This window comes from Pleuronectes platessa, chromosome 24 (assembly GCF_947347685.1).
Source record: "Pleuronectes platessa chromosome 24, fPlePla1.1, whole genome shotgun sequence".
NCBI lineage: Eukaryota > Metazoa > Chordata > Actinopteri > Pleuronectiformes > Pleuronectidae > Pleuronectes > Pleuronectes platessa.
The window spans coordinates 4,366,129-4,387,695 of NC_070649.1; the positions used below are offsets into that span (position 1 = coordinate 4,366,129).

Genomic DNA, 21,567 nt, shown 5'->3' on the forward strand with positions numbered 1-21,567 from the left:
AGATATACCTCAAAGTGACTTTCAGTTGGATTTTCATATTAGTAAGTAAAACTCCCCCTGGTTGAGTAAGATGGTATTAATATTGTTGTGTCTGTATTTGGATTTATTTCACCCATACATGTCATGTCAAATTCAATTCGGTACATATCGAGCACAGATTGACCAGGCTGTGAGATTGGCTGACGCGCTTGGGATAACTTTTATTTTGGCGTCACCGGAAATGATCTGCCGTTTCACCCGTGCCACCGCGACAGCGTCTCGTCCCAGAAGCTAGCAGCGCAAAACCGAACAACAGCTGAGTTTGCACGAAGATCCCGCAAATCACCGCAACGTTAAATCCAACTCCAGCACCGGACACGGACACGCGTGACCGTCGAGAGCCAGAGAAGACACTGCCAGCCGTGGACACCTCGGAAACGGCGCAGGGAAGAAGCAGCAGCGCGTCCAGCAAACCCCGGCAAACAAAGAGGTCCCCATCTTCAACGACAACATTTTTCCTCCATATTCCATAGTTATGAGTCATGTGGCCATCGAGAATGCCCACGGCCTGGAGCAGCAGGTGAGCCGCGTCCCTTCCCCGCGTGTTGCAGCGTCAGGCTTTAGGGGTAAAGTGTTAAAAATGTCAGGGATGGATGTTAGCTTACCGGCTAGCACCCCCATTAAAAAACACCGTTAAGCAGATGCTATCGTGCTAGCTGGCCGCGGGTGCGCTTCATTCCTGCACCTTGGCGGCCTAAAGTGGCGGGGTCGGGATAAGTAACCAGGATGTAGAGAATATGTGGGGTAGTTTACTGGTTTACGAGTGCTACGTCAAACATAATTTGAAAACATTGGCTATTACTGATACACGTGTTTGTTAGCTTAGCATGCGGTTAAGCTAATACAGTTTAATTCGATGCTAGATAACGAGTGACGTCCGTGTGGTCCCGTCGGGCCTCCCGTGTGAGCACATGGAACGCACCCCCGAACTATTATCTCCACTGCGTTCGTCGTGCGGCTCGATACAATAATAAAATGGAGGTATGCGGAGATGCAGCTTGCGGGATGGACACGCAAACAATGCGACGTTTGACACCGCGGCGCACCGGCCGTCTCGCGACACGCAGCGATGCACAGTTCGTCTCCGCTGCGTCCCGTTCAAAAAAATATAATCTGCGTCACCAGCGACGTTGGTGCATGTGTGTGTCCGACGCCACCAAAAGTACTTAATGTTCCCAGGTGGTGTTACAGAGATGAACGTGTAACAGGCAGGATGTCTGCGAGGGAGTGATCTCATTAAAGCGAACAGCCTCTCGCCTCGTCCAGGATGCACACGAATGCATCTGCACTGACGTGGTTTTAATGGAGAAGCTGATTCTTTCTGAGCCAAATGTTGGTCAAGTGTACCCACAGGTTCCCCTCATCAAATGCACATCAGCCACTGACTGTATTATAAAGATGGACGACAGGAAATGAAGCCACAATATCCAGGATAGGAGCGCTGCCATCTTGCACAGATGATGTCATCTGGAGATGGGGTGATCAACCAATCGAGTGTCAGCCTCAGCTGTCACACATGACGTCTCACCCTGTTTTATAGAATTACATAACACATTTTGACCTATTTACTAAAAATATAAACAGTTGGACACACTTAATTGTGATAAAAAACGACCTGGATTTGAGGATTATTGATCATAGACTAATTATGGAAGGGGCCTCTCCACTTCCTCCTTCTATTAAGAAATGAAAAGGCAACATCCCAGATAGCACTGCCATCTTGCACAGAATCGAGCTCCTGCAACCAATCGTGAGTCAGTCTCAGCTGTCAATCATGATGTGTCACCTTGTTTCTATAGCATCAAGTAACTCATTAAAAAAATCGAACTTACCAGAACAATTGACATCTGCTTACATGGAGGAGGTGAGATTTATGACCTATACGGCTGAGATGCTTTGGCTTCAGTCTTGCGGAGCAATCACATCGTTCATCTTAATTTAAAATGTATGGTTTGACTTTTTAGGTCGTAGGTTACGTCCCATCTGCTAACATGTAGGGGGCAGGGTTAACTATCTGGACTGAATCATCTAAATGATTTGGCTTCACCTTTGGGGAGCTGTCATGTTGTCAATCTTTATGTACAGTCTTTGACATGTGCATGTAGGCCGTGAGCGATGACCTCGTGGAATCTTCTTAGGTATTTTACGTGTATTTAAAATGTTTGGTTAGAAAGACCTGAATGGAAACACTTGGATCAGGGTGAAGGATAGATGAAGCATTGTATGTGTTAAATGTTTGTCCTAATTCTTTGTCTCTCTCTCTCTCAAGCTTGCTGTCCTCGACTTGAGTGCTGCAGATGGACAAATTGGAGGCAATAGCAGTAAGCATGCAAAATGTATTACTATTTTTGTTTTAGTTGTTTTTATTTGTTTTTCTCTTTATTAGTTCATGTGCACACACACTCTCAAAGCTGAACATCTTTCCACCGCAATCAATTAATCATGCTAGCAGGAATGGAGCTATTCCTAAAGAACAACTTAGGAAGGACACAACATTTTCTACAGTCCCAAATTCCTTTCTACAATTCACTGGTGCTCTTTTTTACTTACTTACTTCACAAAAAGTACCCTGATAAAGATAACACTTTAAAGACATGGCACCCAAATGCTACGAGTGGCCTAAAACTCCACAAGGCACCTTTTTAATAACTATCTGTCACTGAGGAGAAATCTCAATTGAAGCACTTTCTTCCCATCCAGCAGGAAATGCCTTCGCCGCTGGTCGACAAGGTGTCTACGCCATGGCGCCTCCAGCCAACTGTAAGTTTCTCGCTGCCCTTCTACCTCCTCTTCCTCATTTGTTTGCTGCAAACATATCTTTAGAAAACTCCCTCCAAAAACCTGATTTATTTGTATTATTGCCTCTTTCTCTACAGAGATAGAAAATAATTGTTATCACTTTGTCATTGTGAAGAACTGAAACAATCTCAGAGTCTCTGTTCTGTGACGTATTCTCTGATACCTGGATAATTTACTGTCCCCTCTCCACCTGCAGTCGGTTGGGACGGAGGGCGCAACAACTTTGTGAATGGCTACCATGACAACCGCATGGCCGGCAACACATTTAATCGGGGCCCGCCTCGCATGGAGCGGGGAAGAGGAGGCGGAGGCGGTTATCGTGGTAACAGAGGAGGAGCCTTCAACCCCATCATCCCAGCACAGCCAATGGGATTTGGTAGCTTCGAAAACAAAGGTGGGATTCTGCATCACAGCACCCAAATTAAAGTTTCTATTACTTATTTGTCAGAGAACATCTTTTACCAATTAACATTCCAAACTGCAGTAATGGGATTAATGTCTTTTGTTGGTCATCATATTGGAGCTATATTGTGTAGATATGAAGGGACAGGCAGGGGGGGGCTTCCGTGAACCTTAAAAAAAAAAGGTTATTTATCAAAAATCAGAGCTAACGGAAAGATGAACTGTTGAACACTTCATTAACAACACTGAATGTATGAACTCTGTCCTCATCCACTGTTATGTTCATTCATTCCTTCATCTCAGATGCAGGCGGCTGGAACACGGCCAAGGACGCCTATAGCAATTTTGGTAACAACCGAGGGAAGTCTGCATTCTTCAATGACAGGGGCAACGCTAACAGAGGGAGGTAAGGACGTGAGGCATGCAGTCAGTCAAACGACTTCTTTGATCTTTCAAAAAAAAATGTTTACTTCGTCACTGTCCTGAAACAACGTTTAAAGTTACGACGCCACAGAAACCCCCATGTTTTCATGTGAAATATATTTCAGTTAGAATTTGGAAAACGTTATTGCTGCATCAAACATCACCATCTTGTATAACGCATGTGTTACCCTCAGGTTCGAGCATGGTGGATTTGGTGGTGGTGGAGGAGGCGGAGGAGGAAACAGCCGCTGGGTGGAGGAGCCCATGAATGAAGGGGATTGGTCCAAACCAACACCACGCAACGAACGCCTTGAAAAGTGAGTGGAATTTTGTGTGGTCCATACAGGGAATATTGGGTATTTTAATAAACTTCAGTCAGGTTAATGGATGAACTGGATTGTTCACTACATAAATATGTGTTGTACAAAGAATAAAAATTTGCCCTTGTGTGTCATTTGCTTTTTTGGTATCGTGTTTATTGGCGAACAAACCTGAGACACAATTATTCATAGTTTCTTGGATCCAGATTAGTCATGTACAACACTTGAATTGTTATTTTACAAAATGTAATTTAGTTTTTTTAATGACATGGATATTGTGCCTTTTTAAGCAGTGTCATTAATGTGGGAATGATATCAGTCATCGTTAAAACTGTGTCTTTAAGGCTTCTGAAATCAATGCAATGTTTTCCTAGGCTTAAAAAATATTAGAAAAATCTAAAGGCCCATCACATAAAACAAAATGTTAGAGTGATAAAGATTATTCACAAAAATAACATGTATTAAAACAAATGTCACTGAGCGGAGTTTGATAGATATATATATATATGCTTTTTTTGTGGAGGTATTAAGCTTGAAACTACATCAGGTTCTCTTCTGAATGCTGGACTAACCTGCTCTGCCTCTTTTCTTCTTTTGCTCCTCCGCAGTGAGCTGTTCGCTGCCAGTAACACAGGCATTAACTTTGAGAAGTATGATGACATTCCCGTTGAGGCCACAGGGCAGAACTGCCCCCACCACATTGATAGCGTGAGTTTCTGTTGTTATATTAATCTATTAGAAGTATAACTATTACACATCAGCATCACAATTACATTAACGTAACGGTTGTGCCAATATAGTTCCAAGATGTGGACATGGGTGAGATTATCATGAACAACATCGCTCTGAGTCGCTACACCAGACCAACTCCTGTCCAGAAATACGCCATTCCAATCGTCAAGTCAAAGAGAGATCTCATGGCATGCGCACAGACGGGTAGGACATGCTGTACATGGAGGGCATCACATCTTTAATATATTGATGTTACATTCTTGAGATGATGCTGTTTGGTTTTGTGCAGGTTCTGGAAAGACTGCAGCATTTCTGCTGCCGATTCTCAGCCAGATCTACAATGAGGGACCAGTAGAAGCTACTAATGCAGCTAAAACCTCTGGACAGGTAAAAGCAAAGTGTTCACGGTTCTGCTCAGTTTAATTGTACTTGATTGGGGCTGTGTGACTCGCAGTGGCCGGACACATTCACACATTGGAGTTAGACGTGATGTTTGGGCCTTTCTGGTGACTTCTGATCTAATCTTTTGTTTTGTGGTGTTTTATCCTGGTTATGCAGGAGAATGGGAAGTACGGACGTCGTAAGCAGTACCCAATGGCCCTGATACTGGCTCCAACCAGAGAGCTGGCTTTGCAGATATATGATGAATCCAGGAAGGTACACAACATGCACATGCACACACATTAACCCTCCCTGCTGTCAATTATTTATTTATTATTTATTATTTATCTTTATCCTCCTTGTTCTATTTATAGTTTTCCTACAGGTCCAGAGTGCGTCCTTGTGTTGTGTATGGAGGAGCAGACATTGGCCAGCAGATAAGAGACCTGGAGAGAGGCTGCCACCTACTGGTGGCTACACCAGGAAGACTGGTAGACATGATGGAGAGGGGCAAGATCGGACTGGACTACTGCAAGTAAGACATGGACAAGAGAAGGCAGCGATTAATAAAATTGGTTATTCTCTCAGTTTAATTTTATTATTTTGAATGAGATGGGTTTGATTCAAATGCATTTTATAAAACCAGTTTTAGCTTTATATTGAAGGCTTCATCCTCTGTCTCCTTCCCGTCAGCTACTTGGTCCTGGATGAGGCAGATCGCATGTTGGACATGGGATTCGAACCGCAGATCAGGCGCATTGTGGAGCAGGACACCATGCCAAACAAAGGCCTGCGACAAACCATGATGTTCAGTGCTACCTTTCCTAAAGAGATCCAGGTGTGTTTGCAGTAAACTCTTCTTCCTCAGTTCCTACGATTAGTCCCTCTGACTCCACAGTTATAAAAATAACAGCGCTGAAATCTTTTAATGAACAAGTGGTCTGCCCCTGCTGCAGATCCTGGCCAGGGATTTCCTAGAGGAGTACATCTTCCTGGCAGTGGGCAGAGTGGGTTCCACCTCAGAGAACATCACTCAGAAAGTGGTGTGGGTGGAAGAGAGCGATAAGAGGTCTTTCCTCCTGGACCTGCTCAGTGCTACAGGTGAGACAGTCACACAGTGAGAACTCGTAACCTAACCTGTTGCGCTACTGCAAACACACATATACACAGTGTAGTTTTAATTCCCCTATCCTTTTACCATTGACGTACTGTTGTCCTTACATCTCAGACTGGACCTTACTATGTGTCTCTGAGTATTGTACATCAACATCCCATGTTTGACAACCGTTCACATAGTTATGTTTGGGGTTTGTTCAGTGAAAATACACATTTCAACCTAGTACCATCAATATGAGTTAAGAACACAATGACCAGATAAAATTGGTTTACCCTTTTTTTAATTTGCCTCGTGCAAGAAACATCCAGCAGAGCTTTTAGATGTGATTTCATTCAATTATATTTTTCTTGGTCTGAGGAGGGCAGAAGAAATATCATTCATACTCAAAAGACATCCGCAACTATTCTCCTTTTTTTATCAGTAACCCGTCTAGAAACAAGTATTAAAAGCTATGTGATCCGGGCAAATATTTGGTCCTTGAGCAACATTAAACACACACAGTTGGTTTTCTGCTGGTGATTTGAGTGCAGTTTACATGTTTGGTGGTTTGGTGTGGTTTTATCCCAAGTCATCCCGAGCGAGGTACAGGACAATACTGGAGACAACATAGAGAAACCTGGTAAGATTCTTAATCAATGAACCTGTATCTTGTCATTCCATAGTTCAAAATAATATTGCTTGCCTTTTATTATTCTTTTTTGTTGGTGAAGAATCCAGTTTTTCGTGTTTTTGTTTTGTTGTGTTTTTATTTGTTCTGTGAATCATTTCATGGGTCAGGTTTGCTCAGCTTAAACCAAACATGCCTGTTGTGTGGTTGTTTTTCTTTTTGGGCATCTCTTTGTGGTGTCCTCGTGTCAGAACCAAATCCTTGATGGAGAGAGTGTGGTCATGTGGTGTTGTCAACAGCTAACATCAGGTGGTAATGACATTGGAGCAAGAGCATTTGACCAAACCCTCTCCATCAGGGGGCTCTCGTCGCAGTGCTGCTGATGCTGTTAGCTAGTTATTCTTGTTTTTCTTAGTCACGCTGCACCCCCCCACTGCCTGTTGCACAGATGAACATTATTGTATTGTGAAAAGAACAATGACTACATAATGTGCATGTTATCAATATTTAAGTGTCACAGCCTGGAATTTAACTACCTGAAAGAGGACTCTCGCGTACATGTTGTTAACGCTTGATGGAAGGCGAGCAGACGCTTTGTTCTGGTGCAATCATGTCTACAATAATCAGATCCCTTCTCTGCTTTCGTGCTAACCTGCCGTGCTAACCTGTCCATGGAATGCCGAACAGAAGCACATGGGAAATAAAATCCACAACTAGATGAACACAAACAAGGTTCACCACCTCTCTCGCTTGAGCCTGGGGATTCATTTATACGCCATTGTATTGGCTGCTGCTCATTTTCTACCACATGCAGTGCAAGCAAAGTAAAGTGACAGAACAAAAATGCAGTTTAGGAACACGTGATGTCACCCCATTCAAACTGAGTGAGCAGCGTTTGCGTTGAAGCCTCCAACATGTACGTGTGTGTGCTGTATTATTGGTAGATATATGACGTGCCAGAGTCTGCTCAGAAACGGATTTGAAACATTTAAAGATTTTCATTGTGATTAAGCATGTTTCGTACCTCCAACTCCTTTCTTCTTCTTTTTTTAAACAACTGATAAACAAAGTTGGTGAATGGCTTCTAGAGTCTCAATTTTTTCCAGGTATTATCACATTCAAGCTTAAGCCCTTGGATTTCTGTGAGCAATGTGTGAAATTTGTGTCAGTCTCTTAGTTACATGTCAGATCAACAGCATGTTGGAAAACAAAGTCTGATGCTTATTTTTTGCCGTGTCATCAGCAGACTCTAAGCTGCTTTGAGAAATGCACTGAACTCCACAGTACCTCTATATTTTCTCCATAGGAGGGACATGTGCAAATGTCTGAGTGAGACACTCCACAGTTTGTGTGGACTTTTCCGCCCGGCCTTCTAGTATAATGTCCAGAGAAGTTGATGTGTGAACACAGCAGGGAGTCCCCCGCTGATTCTTCTAGTGCAGAAGAAAAAACAAATAAGCCCACTGGCCTTCATTCATAAAATGTAATTGTTTCATCCGAGCTTTAAACACAGAAGCTACTTCATTCTCAGCCACTTAAAATCTGCTGTTTGTGTTGATGCGACCACCAGGATCAGCCACTCGCCCTCAATGATTAACTTCTTGTGTCTTTTTCTCTCGGTTGATCAGGCAAGGACTCATTGACTCTGGTTTTTGTGGAGACCAAGAAAGGCGCCGATGCCTTGGAGGACTTCCTGTATCGGGAGGGCTACGCCTGCACCAGCATCCATGGTGACCGCTCCCAGAGGGACAGAGAAGAGGCCCTGAGCCAGTTCCGGTCAGGAAAATGCCCCATTCTGGTTGCCACAGCGGTCAGTAAGAAATTATATTAGAATATGTAATCAGGTATTTACTTAACGCATAATAGAAATTTGTGTTTCCCCAGTGGGAATGTGAAAAGTCTTTGCTGAATAAGAAGACAACTGTTAGCTGGAATGTCAACTCAGCATTGATATTGATTGAAAATGTTGTCTTGTGTGCTCAGGTGGCAGCTCGGGGTCTGGACATCTCCAACGTGAAGCACGTTATTAACTTTGATCTGCCCAGCGACATAGAGGAGTATGTCCACCGCATCGGGCGTACAGGAAGAGTCGGAAACCTGGGTAAGACTCCACTCTAGTGTGTGTGGAAATACAACCGGAGGAGTGTTGCATGACCTCACAAATCTCTGTGTTTTACATGAATGTTTTTTCCCTGTAGGATTGGCCACATCGTTCTTCAATGATAAGAACGGGAACATCACTAAAGACCTGCTGGACATCCTTGTAGAGGCTAAACAGGAAGTTCCCTCTTGGCTTGAGAGCCTGGCCTATGAGCACCAGCATAAGAGCACCAACAGAGGACGTTCTAAGAGGTAAACACACTCTAAATCTTGGTTGTCATGTTAAAGTTTTAGTAATTTCTCATTGTACGGGCTGCACTGTTTTATTACTGCATATTTGATATAAATAACATAATGTATTTTCACCACCAGGTTCGCTGGAGGGTTTGGAGCACGTGATTATCGTCAGACGGCCGCTGGAGCTAACGCCGGAGGGTTCGGAGCACGCGGAGGACGCAACCAGCCAGGACATGGAGCAGCCCGAGGCTTTGGAGGAGGTGAGGATCGGTCCATTAAGTCGTATATGGTGTTTTCAATTATCTCCTAATCAATATATGATCATGTAGGCACAGACTACAAACACACTCCTAAACCTAGGCATGTTCTCTGAAATGCTGGCTCCTTTATTTTGTTAACTTTGAGTTCCCTCCTCTGTCTTGTCTCAGCTGGATTTGGAAACTTCTACGCCAGTGACGGCTACGGCGCCAACTACTCGCACCCTCAAGTTGACTGGTGGGGCAACTAGGTTCCTCCTCTCTCCTCCATCCCTTCTCCTTCACTCATTCTTCTTTCTTCTTTTCACTCATCATCCTCCCTCATTTCCCCCACACTGTCGTCTGCACTCCGTCTGTCTACATCCCTTCCATAAACCCCAAGAATCCATGTGCATGTTATTGGACTATTTATACTCGTTTATATAGCCCCCCTTCCATCTCTATGCGCTTAAATCTTTTAATTCCTCTTCTATCCATCTCCACCTTCGTTGTTACAGTTTTCGGTTTGATTTTTTTGATTTCTTAGTTCCCGATGACTCTCGCCTATTACAATTGGTCACAGTTAAAAAGGATTCTTCAATTTTAGCGGGTTATTTTTTTTTTAACACTAGCCACAGGTTTACTTCAAGCTAGCAGCATCCTTTGTTTTCAGCGAGGACATTTTAAAGTATTTTCCCTCTGTGACACACGTCTGAAGAGAAATAACCAGTTCTAAAGTTTTACATGTTCTTTTATATGATACACACAAGATTGACAGCGTGTGGACTTCTCCATAACAGTTGTAGAAGATGGAGGGATATTCATTTATTTCAGTTTAAGATTTTAGTTTTGGCTTCATTATTTTTGTCTATATTCACCCAAAGCCAGCTTCCTGTGTCCCTCCACACGCCATCTTTGTATGTAACGCATGGCCATGTTGTAAATCACCGGCCAGGAACTTTTCTAAAAGCGCGGAGAAAGGTGAGGCTGAGGTGTACTTCACTTACATCACAGATTCTTAAAAAGGGGTAAAGAAACCGCAAAAAATTGTTTTTTGTCACCTTTTTAAAACAATCGTTTCAAGAGAATAATGAGACTGAGGAGACGAGGAGCTGGGACGCTTCCAGTGGTTGTTAATATCACAATGACAAATAGCATTTCTTTGTTTGAAGCAAAACATAATGGAGAATCATTTGTTTCTGTACTGTGCCTTTCAGCAGTTGAACTTTTGTCCCTTGTTTCCATTGTTTTTATTGCCATTATGCGTTCAGGGCCACAAGTATCGGCCAACTGTGACTGAAAAAAAGTGTATTCAATGTCATGTATGGGTTCAGTCATGTTTTCTTTATTTCTATTTGGAAGGAAACAAACTAGGCTTGAACTAAATCAAACCTTGGCAAAAAAAAAAAACTAAATAAAAACTGTGGTGAGGAACCTCAACACTGTTCCTTATCTGTCTATTGAAGTTCAAATTCATCTGGAGGTCTCTGATGAGCTGATTCCCAACTGTGTATCACCACGGCTGCCACATCTGTATTTTTTCAACACCCTCTTCCAGAGCCTAGAAATTGGATTAAACAAAACATTACATTTGGCTTTAAATAGAGACAACAGCAGTGGTTTTATGCCTTTGGGAAACAAAGTCTGACTCATTGACCTGTATGTCACATCTATAGCTCTGGTTTGAGCTCGAGTTTGAGTTTCTCAAAACCATGTGGTCACTAATTGTTGAGTCACTTAATGCTCAACAGGGAGTCACTGAGAGAGTTTGGTTCTGCTGTGCAGCAGCAGATGCGTCGTGTTGCATCTCGTAGTCTTTACCTTCAAATATGTGGTTCTAAAATAATGTAATATTAGATTAGACCTGTTGTAGTTCAAGTTCAACAGTTACAAATCTTCATCAGTGACTCTGGATGGTCAGATGACTCTTAGTGCCACCGTGCTCTTGGGAAACTGGCTCTGCTTCCACCACAAACATTGAAATACCCTTGTTTGCCAAAAAGCTTCTTTCAAGGGGAAACACAAAAAACGGCTATAATAGTTAAAAAATATTCTTGCTCACTCTATCCTGGAGAGTTACATGAAGAGTCTTCTCTAAAATAAGTAATTCCAGTTTATTTGTTAGGTCTTACAGATCCGTTGAGGTCGGGTATAAAAGTAGAGAATCTGTAGCTTAATCTGTTTCACAGCAGGGAGATGCTGGGGCTTCTGGGAGATATAACCACACGTCTGTAGCACATTTTAGTCATTGTGTCTTCATGTCTTACTGTGCTGTGTTCCACCCATGTCCTATCAGCCTTAGATTGCAGGTGATTCCCTTATTATTCATTGAGTTTTTCGAATGAGGTCAAATTATTCACGGCAATGTTTTCAAGAAATCAGCCGACAAAGACGGCCCCAAAATTTCCGACACACATCAGAGTCAAATCATGTTCTTCGTAACCAGCCGCTGCACCCGTCACTTTCTGTGTAAGCTGCACACCAGCAGCATGTTGGCATTAGCCGCCGCTGAGTTCATTCCAGCTGCCGTGACGTGACTGCTGCTTCCTTCCTGTGTGTCTAGGTTATTGTGAAATGATGCAACACTGCTGGTGGGTGCTGCACTTCAACAGATCTCTAAATCACGCAGCTATTGTCTAAGGATGAATTATTATCACATTTTGGGAGCTTCTGGTGTAGACGGCGGATATCCGGGCCAAGACTCAGACTTCCGTTCACTGTACACTGTTGAGAGTCCAATTAGTTTCTTTGTATCATACAAAGTGTGATGTGTAATGTCCAGACAAAATTTTTGGCCTAATCTCTAGTAACAGCTATCTGCATCTGAGTGCAAACACATTTAAAAAACAATAGTTGAAGCGTTTTCGTAGCTCTCCACACAAAACACACACGTGTCCCTCTCCTACAGATTCTGCATATTTACATGCAGAGTCTGTTTATAGAGATTACAATTTGACCAGCGCTGTCACACGTTATTCCAAAGAATCCTTGCGTCTGCATAGCACAGTAAGATATAGAACGAATAAAGTGTGCTAATGGACAAGTGGCATAAAAGAACTGAAGATTTAAGAACCTTGATATTATTGATGCTTAATCCCTGGTTAGCCCCACTTTGCTCTGCCGTGGAACCAGGCTACAAGTAGCAGTTGACCTGCACCCATGATGTCCGTGTTGGGTCCCAGTTTGAACATATAAGAGAACCTCCACTGTCATTTGAATGATTCAGTGGTAGAAGCCCAATCCCCCACTGTGTCTTATCAGCAGCAGAATATGCCAAAATGCACTGTTGCTACCTGGTGGGGACATTTATTATTTCTTATCAGGGTATTAATTTGTTTTGTTTACATCGATAATTTTAGTGAAATAAAGAAAATCTAGGTTGTGTGTATATAGTTAGGCTCTTTAAAATAGAATGAGAAGAATCTCCACTGAAAAAGAATGTGAAGCAACACTTGATGTGTAGAAGATTATCTTTGATCACTCGACATTGGACCACGCAGTGTCTGTCAAACTGAGCTCAGTGGGCAATTTGAACCGGCTCAGCAGATTTATTCTTTACAGTTTTGTACACACACGATCAGATTCCCTCAAATTGCCCACTGGCTTTGACACAGGACAAGGCTGGACCAAGGCAACAAAACATGCAAGTGTTGTTTTTTGGTCAAGGAGTTAAAAATGCCAAACCAATGATTACAATTCTACAGCAGGCTTTAGTTATTATTTTTTTTCCCGTCTATTTTAATTTATTTTTTACACTTCTTGTCGTGCTCGGGTCGGTCGTTGAATCCGTGTCCCTCGAGTACAAGTTGATAAGGAGGTTCAGCGAAGTAGTTGGCGCGACTCGAGAAGAGTTTGAGGCTGAGTTGATGCCAGAGGACTGAGCAGACAGCGGATCACATGCTAAATCTTTTTTGTGTCGATTTTCCAAAATGCTTCTATTTGTGGCAGGAGAGTCAGTCGTAGCAGGCGAGGGAAGACGCAGCACACGCGACCACGTTTCTTTCAGTTGCTGTTTAAATGTTACTGTAGCGCATCGTTCTCTCTGTTGTTCTAATATCGGCTGGACTACAATGAAGCACTGGTTAAATCGGTGTTGACCAGAACTGTGTCGAGGTGTCCCAAAACAATTATTTCAGCACATGATAACCGATTCAACACACTTCTCCTGCAGCAATGGTGGATAGTCTCTGTCTTAGATTTCTTACAGCGACTGTTAAATGAAGGAAGAAGAATTAGAATCGGCAGCAGTGGGATAGAAATTAGTGACTGGACAATATGTTGAAGATAGTATTGCAGATGACAATCGCTAATGAAGGATTTATTTAGTGTAGAATTCACTTTACACGTGGACAGATGTCTTTTTTTTAAGTTGCACTTTTTCTCGGACACCGGGAAACGTAGAGATTGAAACTCCTTACACAGTTGATGATACACAATCTTAATTGTGTTACGTTTCCCATAAGCGTCTCGAAATCCCCTCATTGTTGATGTTTTTGAGCTTTTTTTTGGAGTAGGGACATTTAGACGCTTTCAGACACTAGTTTCATATCAGTGTCTAACTTTTTAAATATTGGCTGAATACAACGAGTTTAGCAGTGACAAACTGACACTGTTACATAGTCCCTGTTTCGAGGGGGAAATTGTCAGCATTTGTGACTTGAAACCGTGGCTCTTTATGCAGCTGGTGCAGTTCAATAAAAAGTCCACGTATGTTTAAAATACCTTCCAGAAGGAAATGGTGTCAGAGTTAAAAGGTGGAGAAAGAATCTGGTTCCGTGTAGACATTGCCGTGCCTTCTAACAGCCACTAGGGGGCAGATAGACTAACTGTAGAATAATGGCGTGATTACAGGCTGCAGGGGAGTGACTGGGCATTTCACATGAGGGGATTCCGATGCTAGGACTTTATGATTTAAGGCAGGGTCTGAGCATGTTGTTGACTGCTGGTAGTGTAGATAGGAATTTTGAACTTTTGCGATTTACAGCAGGGAATTGTTGGAACTTGAGTTTACCTCACTCTTCATTTTGTGTACAGAGCAAATCTCGTCACCTCGTAGTGTTCGGAGCACGCACATAAATATGCAATGTACCCAGGTCTCTTTTTTTTCTAGGAAGATGGACTATAATCGATCAGCTGTAGTTACTTTTGAACTGTGTTGGAGCAACACTTAAACTACCACTGTGCCCCAAATCCCTCTACCCATTTGGTCACAACACCCCTCCCCACCCCAGCGAGGCTCTGGGCCTCTACAGGAAGTGCAATAGAGATACAGCTACAGACTCCCCAGGATGTCACTCAGTACAAGTGCTGAGCATTCGAGGGGTTAATCACAATTAAAACATGACATTATACATTGTCCCAGTTGTTGTGCAAATCAATGTTTCCAACAGATTTAGAAAACTTATTCACAAAGGGGAAATGGCCAAGAGAAATATAATTTAGTTGCCGTGTTGTGTTCCATTTTGGATTCCTCTCACTTCTGTTGTTTGCTTTTTAGCCACAGAAGTAGCAGAGCTCAGTGGATGGAGGTTAGTTCATCCATCACTGTTTCCCAGACAGATTTGTCTCTTTTTTTTGCTAATGAATCCTAACGATCCCTGTATCAGTTTTGTTAATTCAAGGCAAGAAGTGCTCAGATTTTTCCCTCTGAAAGAAAAACGTAGTATTTTTTAAACCCAGCACTTTATTTTATGGTTTTTGAATATTTTTCAAAACCTTTTTTGATGCCTTAAATTCAAAGCTGATACCCAGCCCTAATGGAGCAGATCGGGAAGTTGGTTACACTTGTATAGAGCATTATCACGGCAACAGATACACCTACACTGTCACCATGCGTCGCTGCTGTAACTTCACTTGCCAGCAGGAGTATTTTGATGGTCAGTGACCAATTACTGGTGCTATGTCCCATTGCTGCGGCCTGCAGGCCCCTCTGTTGTAGAATATCTTCAAACCCCGATAGGTTTTACAAAATATACTTTAGTTTGTTACTTTAGTCCTCTGTAGCACACGTCCTTCAAAACCTCCGAGGGGTATGTATGCGTGAGTGAGTGTGAAATAGAAGGAGAGGTTTCTCAACAATACAGTGTGTGTGCGTGCATGAGTGAGTGTGTCGTATGGAAAGGTTCTTCCACATATGAAACAGTTCTTTTGGTTTTCTTTTGGTTTTTTTCGGGACCAGGTGGAGTTCTAGTTAACAGCAACCGTGGGATTCAGCTGTTCGCGCGCAGTTCTCGAGTCTACTTTCGCTGCTAGTTTGTGTAATTTATCAAGCATTTCTGAGAAATATTTATTTTTATAAGCCTAATACAAAAGTTGATATTTTACAAAGTGACTTGACCAAAAGACAGTAAACAAAAACACTGGCACTTGAATGTTGAATGTCATTGGTATGAGTGAAAATTTCTATTTTTCTGGGGTAGTGTGAGCTTTTTAATGTTAAAGATGCAACGTGCAGGGATTTCTCTTTGGATAGGTCACTGTTACAAGCTTTCTTATACAAATCTAGGTCCAAAAGCAACAACACTGTCACTGGTGCCAAAAGGCTGAACATCCCAATACAAGAGTTCTCTAATACAGGCCGATACAAAGGTTTTTACACCATGTGCACATCTTTCTTTATTTAAATTATATTTTACAGCCAATCAGAATTTAAAACCACATTTAAGTTCACAAGATTTGAACCAAATTTGATTTGAGAAAATGCGTCGGTAAACTCTTCCTCTTCTTTCTCCTGTACAATACGTGAAGATGTGCACGTGGTGTTGCACGAGCTGAAGCACTGGCCCTTACTGTGACAGTGATGTATCAAGAGAAACGTCCTACACCAGTTACCTTTAAAGTCACATTGGACTCAGTATCAGATCCATAAAACCTGTTTGTGCGACAGGTTCCATTGCCAATAATGATAATCATCCATAAACAGCCATTTTTTAATTGGCAAACAAAATTTGAGACAATACCACCATGTATGCCAAGGTTTGGATAAAAAAATCAAATAAAACATTACGATCAAAGACCATTTTGTAAAAAAAAAAGAAGTAATTTAAAAAAAACATTCAGTACAAAAAACAAGTGTCCAGATTCTCTCCAAGTCGGTTGTTTTTTTTCTTTTCATTTGAGTCTTTACACTTTTCCTTCCCGTTTAAAAAAACCCTTTGTGGTGAATGTCTGGCAAGTGGCGACCTTCAAAGTCTTCATAACACAGAATTAACTGTGGTTCTATTGCTATGTTGTTGTGATTTGCATATTTTCAGGCGTCAGTGTGTGAACTCTGTCACTGGGGAGATTCTGGCCAGTCAGAAATGAGGATCCACTCTGCGGTCCTTTTTTCTTTTGCAACATGCGGCTGATCCGTCGTGCATGAGAATCTCCACGTAGCTTGTATTTCTACTGAAGGTCCACTTAGCAGAGACACTCTGTAGTTTCTATGACTGCAGCAACACTGGACCAGAATTCATTGCAGCCAAAGTGAAGCTGTGATCACAGGAAAGATCAACCGCTGGTGAATAATCACATTTTATAGCGTTTTCTGTGCACAAACTGCGATATCTGTGCAAGGAAGGTTATGGCTCCTCTGCCGTTATGACAAACGGCACTCTGGGAAACCCGGTACACACGAACACTCTGCGGCTTTATTTCATTTTCAGTTTGATTATCTTTAGAAAGTGATCCGACGTTTAATAAAGGAAAGTGTGTAGACTTATTTAGGAATGGTTTCCGCTTAGACACTGAAATGAAATGAAGCCCGGGGTTGTGACCATTACTGACTGGCCAGAAGCCCCCCCCCCCCTCCCCAGCGGGAACACGCAGCAGCACCGGCCTGGTAGTTAGCATTTGCTTTGTATTAGTTTTAGCAGTTGTGCACGAAGAGGAGCACTGCACGAAGAAAAGAAAACTGTGCATCTGTTCTGATTTTACCACAAATAAAGGTTTGGATTTGCAAATGTTACTGGTGTCATGGTGATTCTTCTTCCTGTGTGGGTGTGTTTTGTAAAGGTTTGAGAAAAACCGGGACAGACGCCTTCAGTTAGAAAATATCAAGTTTATTTTTCTGGTTAAAAATAATCAGCATCATGTGAAAAAATGTCAGGAACAAAACACCTGACTGAGATAAAGGACTTTAGATTAGCTCAACCTTTTTATTATGAGGCTGCGGTTATAACAATTCTTTATACAAAATACTATTACGGTTTGAAATGTTAAGTTGTCCCCACACCACGATCGCTCCTTCAGACTCGCTCCAAATGTGCAAGATGGCACCGTTTTTTTAAACACAAATGACCTAATGTCTTCCCTCTTTGTGCTGCACTACAACATTTGGTCACTGGATTATCAAGCTACCTGCTGAATTGAAATGTACACAGGATTTAAAAAATAAAGTTTGAAAGATTTGTTGAAAGTTCCTGAAAATCCTTCAAACGGTGTCAAAATAAATCCAAGGTCAGACACAAATGTTAAGCTGCAGTTTGAGACGTGACAGCGAGAGATGACGTGGTTCCTCAGTCCAGTTTGACCAGTTTGTGTATTCGCCCTCAGGGAAACACCAAAACAAACTATGCTGCTTTCTACATACATTCAGGTCTGCTAGACAACATCAGCTGAATCTAATTAAGAGATAAAGTGCATCCATTTCCAGTTGAAGCTTTGGTTAAAAAGAGGCTCTGCACCTCAGTTGGTCCAATGATCATTCAGACATAATACTGAGGTTAATGAAGCAGCAGTAATTTGAGCTGTAAATCAGCCATAACGCAATTTATGCCACACAAATGTGTGAAATTTAAAAAATGTCATTTCTGCCTGGTGACTCCGTTCAGTCTTCGACCCGTCGGTCAAAGCTCCAGGTTGCCTCTGATCTGTCTTCGGTCCCCGCCGGCATCTGACCAGAAATCTGGGTGGTCCTGGTACCATTTCACTGGAAGACACAACACTGGAATTATTACAACACATTATAAACTGTGAAACAATCATCTTTATTTACTGTCCATGGTTTGATAGTGTGTGTGTCACTGTACCAGTTTGCCTGATGCCCTCAGTCCAGGACACCTCGGCCTTCCAGCCCAGCTGCTGCAGCTTCTCACTTGTGATTGGATAGCGCAGGTCGACCTGCGGCCTGTAGAGCATCAGTAAGTTCACATGTGTTTTGTGTTGCTATGCGTTAACAAGCCATCAAAATCTGAATTTTAATGTTAGGGTTTCAAGTGTGGAGGAGGGCTGTGGCTATTTCCTGGAAGCGTTTCATACATCTGCACACTGAGTCAATACTGAACTTCAGTGACTCACCTGTCCGGTACAAAGTCGATCCAATCGTTCACCTCCGAGTCCGGAACATTCTTCACCTAGATAAAAATACACTGCTTTATTAATACATATTTAATAAATAGCAGTCAAAATGTTTGAATTTGAAAAACACTGAAACGCACCATCCTAATAAGCTGCCGGGCCAGTTGCATGATGGGAATCTCGCAGCTTGTCCCCATGTTGTAGATTTCGCCCACAGTCCCTTTCTCCAGGAGCAGCAGGAAGGCACTGACGGCGTCCTCGATGAACAGGAAATGGCGAGATTTAGGGAGCGTCCCCTGGATGGTGCTGCGGCGCAGAACGTGTCAAACAGATACTGAATTATCTGGATTCACGGTTTTCAAAATAAAAGTCGGACAAACCTACCATTTCTTGTTCATTCGCAACAGGGTGAGAAACCTCGGGATGACCTGAAAGATGATTTGTGACTTATTATTTCATATTTTTACAAAAAGAAACTTCAGCAGCAGTAGTTAGTGGGGATCCTGAACCTTCTCAGTGAACTGCCGGGGCCCGTAGATGTTGTTGCTCCTGGTGATGATGATGGGAAACTGGTGACAGATAAACAGCAGAATTTAGCTCATCAAATTAATTTAACCGTTTTTCCTGAAATCAAAAACAAGTCCGACCACTTCTACTAAAGCAAGAAATGCTGCATCTCAGTCACATTTAAACCTGCTTGAAAAAGTCTTAAATGCAGGAAATTAATTTATTGCTTTTGTGGATGTCCGCTTTCAATAGTTTGCTGCTGTAAAATGGCAAATAATTTATCTGATAGTATCCTGTCTTATCTTATACATAAATCTCATTGTATATTACCTTATGGTATCTTAACTTATCTTGTTGTTTTCTTATCTACCTTGTATTTATCCCAGTAGGATCTGACCAGGAACTCTGCGGATGCTTTCGTCACAGAGTACGGGTTGGACGGCCTCACCGGGCTGCTCTCATCAAACACCTGCAGACAAAAAACACCAAATATTAAACTCAGTAAAACGAAAATGAACCCGAAAACCCAAACTGCACCCAGCCTCTCCACTGACCTCGTCCAGCCCAGCTCCGTACACCTCATCGGTGCTGACGTAGATGAAGCGCTGAGGCCGGTGTCTGGCCTGATGTGCAGCTGCCAGTAAAACCCTGGTGCCATCGACGTTCACCCGCTGGAAAGTGGAAGGAGATTCAAACGACGACTCTGAGGAGACAACAGCACATTGTGTTGGAGTGAAGTAAGAAGTTGTATCTGCTCAGCAGAGACGTAACCTCAGAGAACAACCGCTCACCGACATGTGTTTTGGCCGCCAGGTGGAAAACTACATCGATGTTCTCCGTGTTGAAAATGTGGTCGACCAGCCTCGAGTTACACACATCTCCCTGTTGAAGAAGCAGAAAATAACATCTATAAACTACAGGATATCACAGTTGTCTAAATGTCACTTCAGACAGAGGTTATCTTTAGTCGTAAAATATTAGAATAGCAGCTCTCACTCTGATGAAGGTGTAGTTTGCTCTGTCTTCAATGCTTTCCAGACTCCTGGGGCTGCAGCAGTAATCCAACTGGAAAACACAGGAGAAACTCTCTGAAACACGTTTATATTTCTATATAAATATGATTTCAGCCATTTGTTGTGTACAAACACATAGGAAGTGAAAACTCACATCATCCAGGTTAATAATTCTCCAGTCAGGGTGTCTGTTGACCAGTGAACACACAAGATGGGAGCCGCTGGAGGACGAGACATTCAGTAGAAAAACTGTTTTGTTTATTTCTTAATTAAAATTCTATATATTTGTGTTTTCTTTTTCTTTATAGTTATTTATAATTAAGTTTTATGAATAAACTGTAAAATATCAAGCCACGGTAACACTTCTACGCCATAAGGGTTTGATCACATCTTTGGAATCATTAAAAAACATTTATTGGCCAGAATATTGAAATAGCAATTGTTTTTTTTTACCTTCTAATATATATTTTTTAATTTGTATTATTTATCCTTCATTAACCAGGGAGGTCCCATTGAGAGAATAAAATAAAAGACACATGTACAAAAACTCCACTTATACTCAGAAAACAAATGAAGAATAGAGAACCTACGAGGATCGGTGGCTACACTGAATTATTGGAATTAAAAAGAAACAACATTGTTCTATGAAAAGTGATTTTAACAGATTCCTGAATAGATGAGAACTGATGTACACAAGTATTTGAATTTTCTGTCACTTGACAAAATAACCCAGATACGACAACACAATAATGCTAAACACAAAGGACAGAGGTTCAAAGTGACAGTGGAGGGAACTCACATGAATCCGGAGCCTCCAGTCACCAGCACAGTGTTAAAGTCCATCTTCTCCTACACACACAGTTATAATAACTTCATCTTCACTGCTCCCTCCTCCTCTTCCTCCTCTTCTCTGCCTGACAGCTCACACTGATCCTCTGTTTGCTTCCGCACTGACGATGCGTCGTTTTGCGACTGCTACGGTTCTGCTTTACGACACTGTTGACACGTTGAATACGTGTCGAGGTGGAGCAGACCTCGTCCTGCTCTCCAATTGGACGTCACTTGTGACGTATACAAGCCGGCGCTCTCTAATTGGGTCTCAAATCACACAACCTGTCAAACTGTTTTGGCCGGAAGTAGTTTCAAGATAAGAGTATGAAGCCATTGACAATAACATGTTATTCTTTTAATAAAGTCACATATAATCATCTAAAACCTTACATGTACAGTGATTAACAGTAGCTTGCAGTTTAAGGGAAAATTTTGTTATATTCTGCTTTACATTTAAGGCAAACTTTTCGGAAATGTGTGGCTACCTTTCATTTTATATCTATGTCAGATGTTTCTGTCATTTTGTTCTATGGATCTTAACAAC

General features: G+C 42.1%; 2 protein-coding genes across 5 annotated transcripts; one reads left to right on the forward strand and one right to left on the reverse strand.

The window, feature by feature from the left end:
• The first annotated feature begins 232 nt into the window (after nucleotides 1–232).
• Nucleotides 233–10,833, forward strand: ddx3xb (DEAD-box helicase 3 X-linked b). 4 transcript variants are annotated; one of them, XM_053417142.1, is made up of 19 exons: nucleotides 233–559; nucleotides 2,309–2,375; nucleotides 2,740–2,799; nucleotides 3,035–3,232; nucleotides 3,544–3,646; nucleotides 3,858–3,980; nucleotides 4,592–4,691; nucleotides 4,784–4,919; nucleotides 5,005–5,102; nucleotides 5,274–5,372; nucleotides 5,471–5,631; nucleotides 5,790–5,934; nucleotides 6,053–6,197; nucleotides 6,782–6,832; nucleotides 8,449–8,630; nucleotides 8,804–8,921; nucleotides 9,019–9,172; nucleotides 9,293–9,417; nucleotides 9,586–10,833. In XM_053417142.1, the coding sequence occupies exons 1-19, from the start codon at nucleotides 515–517 to the stop codon at nucleotides 9,663–9,665; spliced, it is 2,190 nt and encodes a 729-aa protein (XP_053273117.1). In that variant the 5' UTR covers nucleotides 233–514; the 3' UTR covers nucleotides 9,666–10,833. The 4 variants fall into 4 exon arrangements, with proteins under 4 accessions (XP_053273117.1, XP_053273118.1, XP_053273119.1 ...); XM_053417143.1 differs by having other exon boundaries at nucleotides 2,309–2,360; XM_053417144.1 differs by having other exon boundaries at nucleotides 2,309–2,360; nucleotides 2,743–2,799.
• A 6,586-nt stretch (nucleotides 10,834–17,419) lies between these two features.
• On the reverse strand, nucleotides 17,420–21,149 carry LOC128430981 (dTDP-D-glucose 4,6-dehydratase). The gene is made up of 12 exons (XM_053417147.1): nucleotides 20,992–21,149; nucleotides 20,347–20,413; nucleotides 20,176–20,244; nucleotides 19,971–20,061; nucleotides 19,734–19,882; nucleotides 19,550–19,648; nucleotides 19,182–19,241; nucleotides 19,057–19,100; nucleotides 18,813–18,978; nucleotides 18,673–18,728; nucleotides 18,405–18,502; nucleotides 17,420–18,304 (listed from the first exon to the last, which is right to left on the reverse strand). Exons 1-12 carry the CDS (start codon nucleotides 21,033–21,035, stop codon nucleotides 18,222–18,224), a joined length of 1,026 nt encoding a protein of 341 aa, XP_053273122.1. The 5' UTR covers nucleotides 21,036–21,149; the 3' UTR covers nucleotides 17,420–18,221.
• Nucleotides 21,150–21,567: the final 418 nt, after the last annotated feature.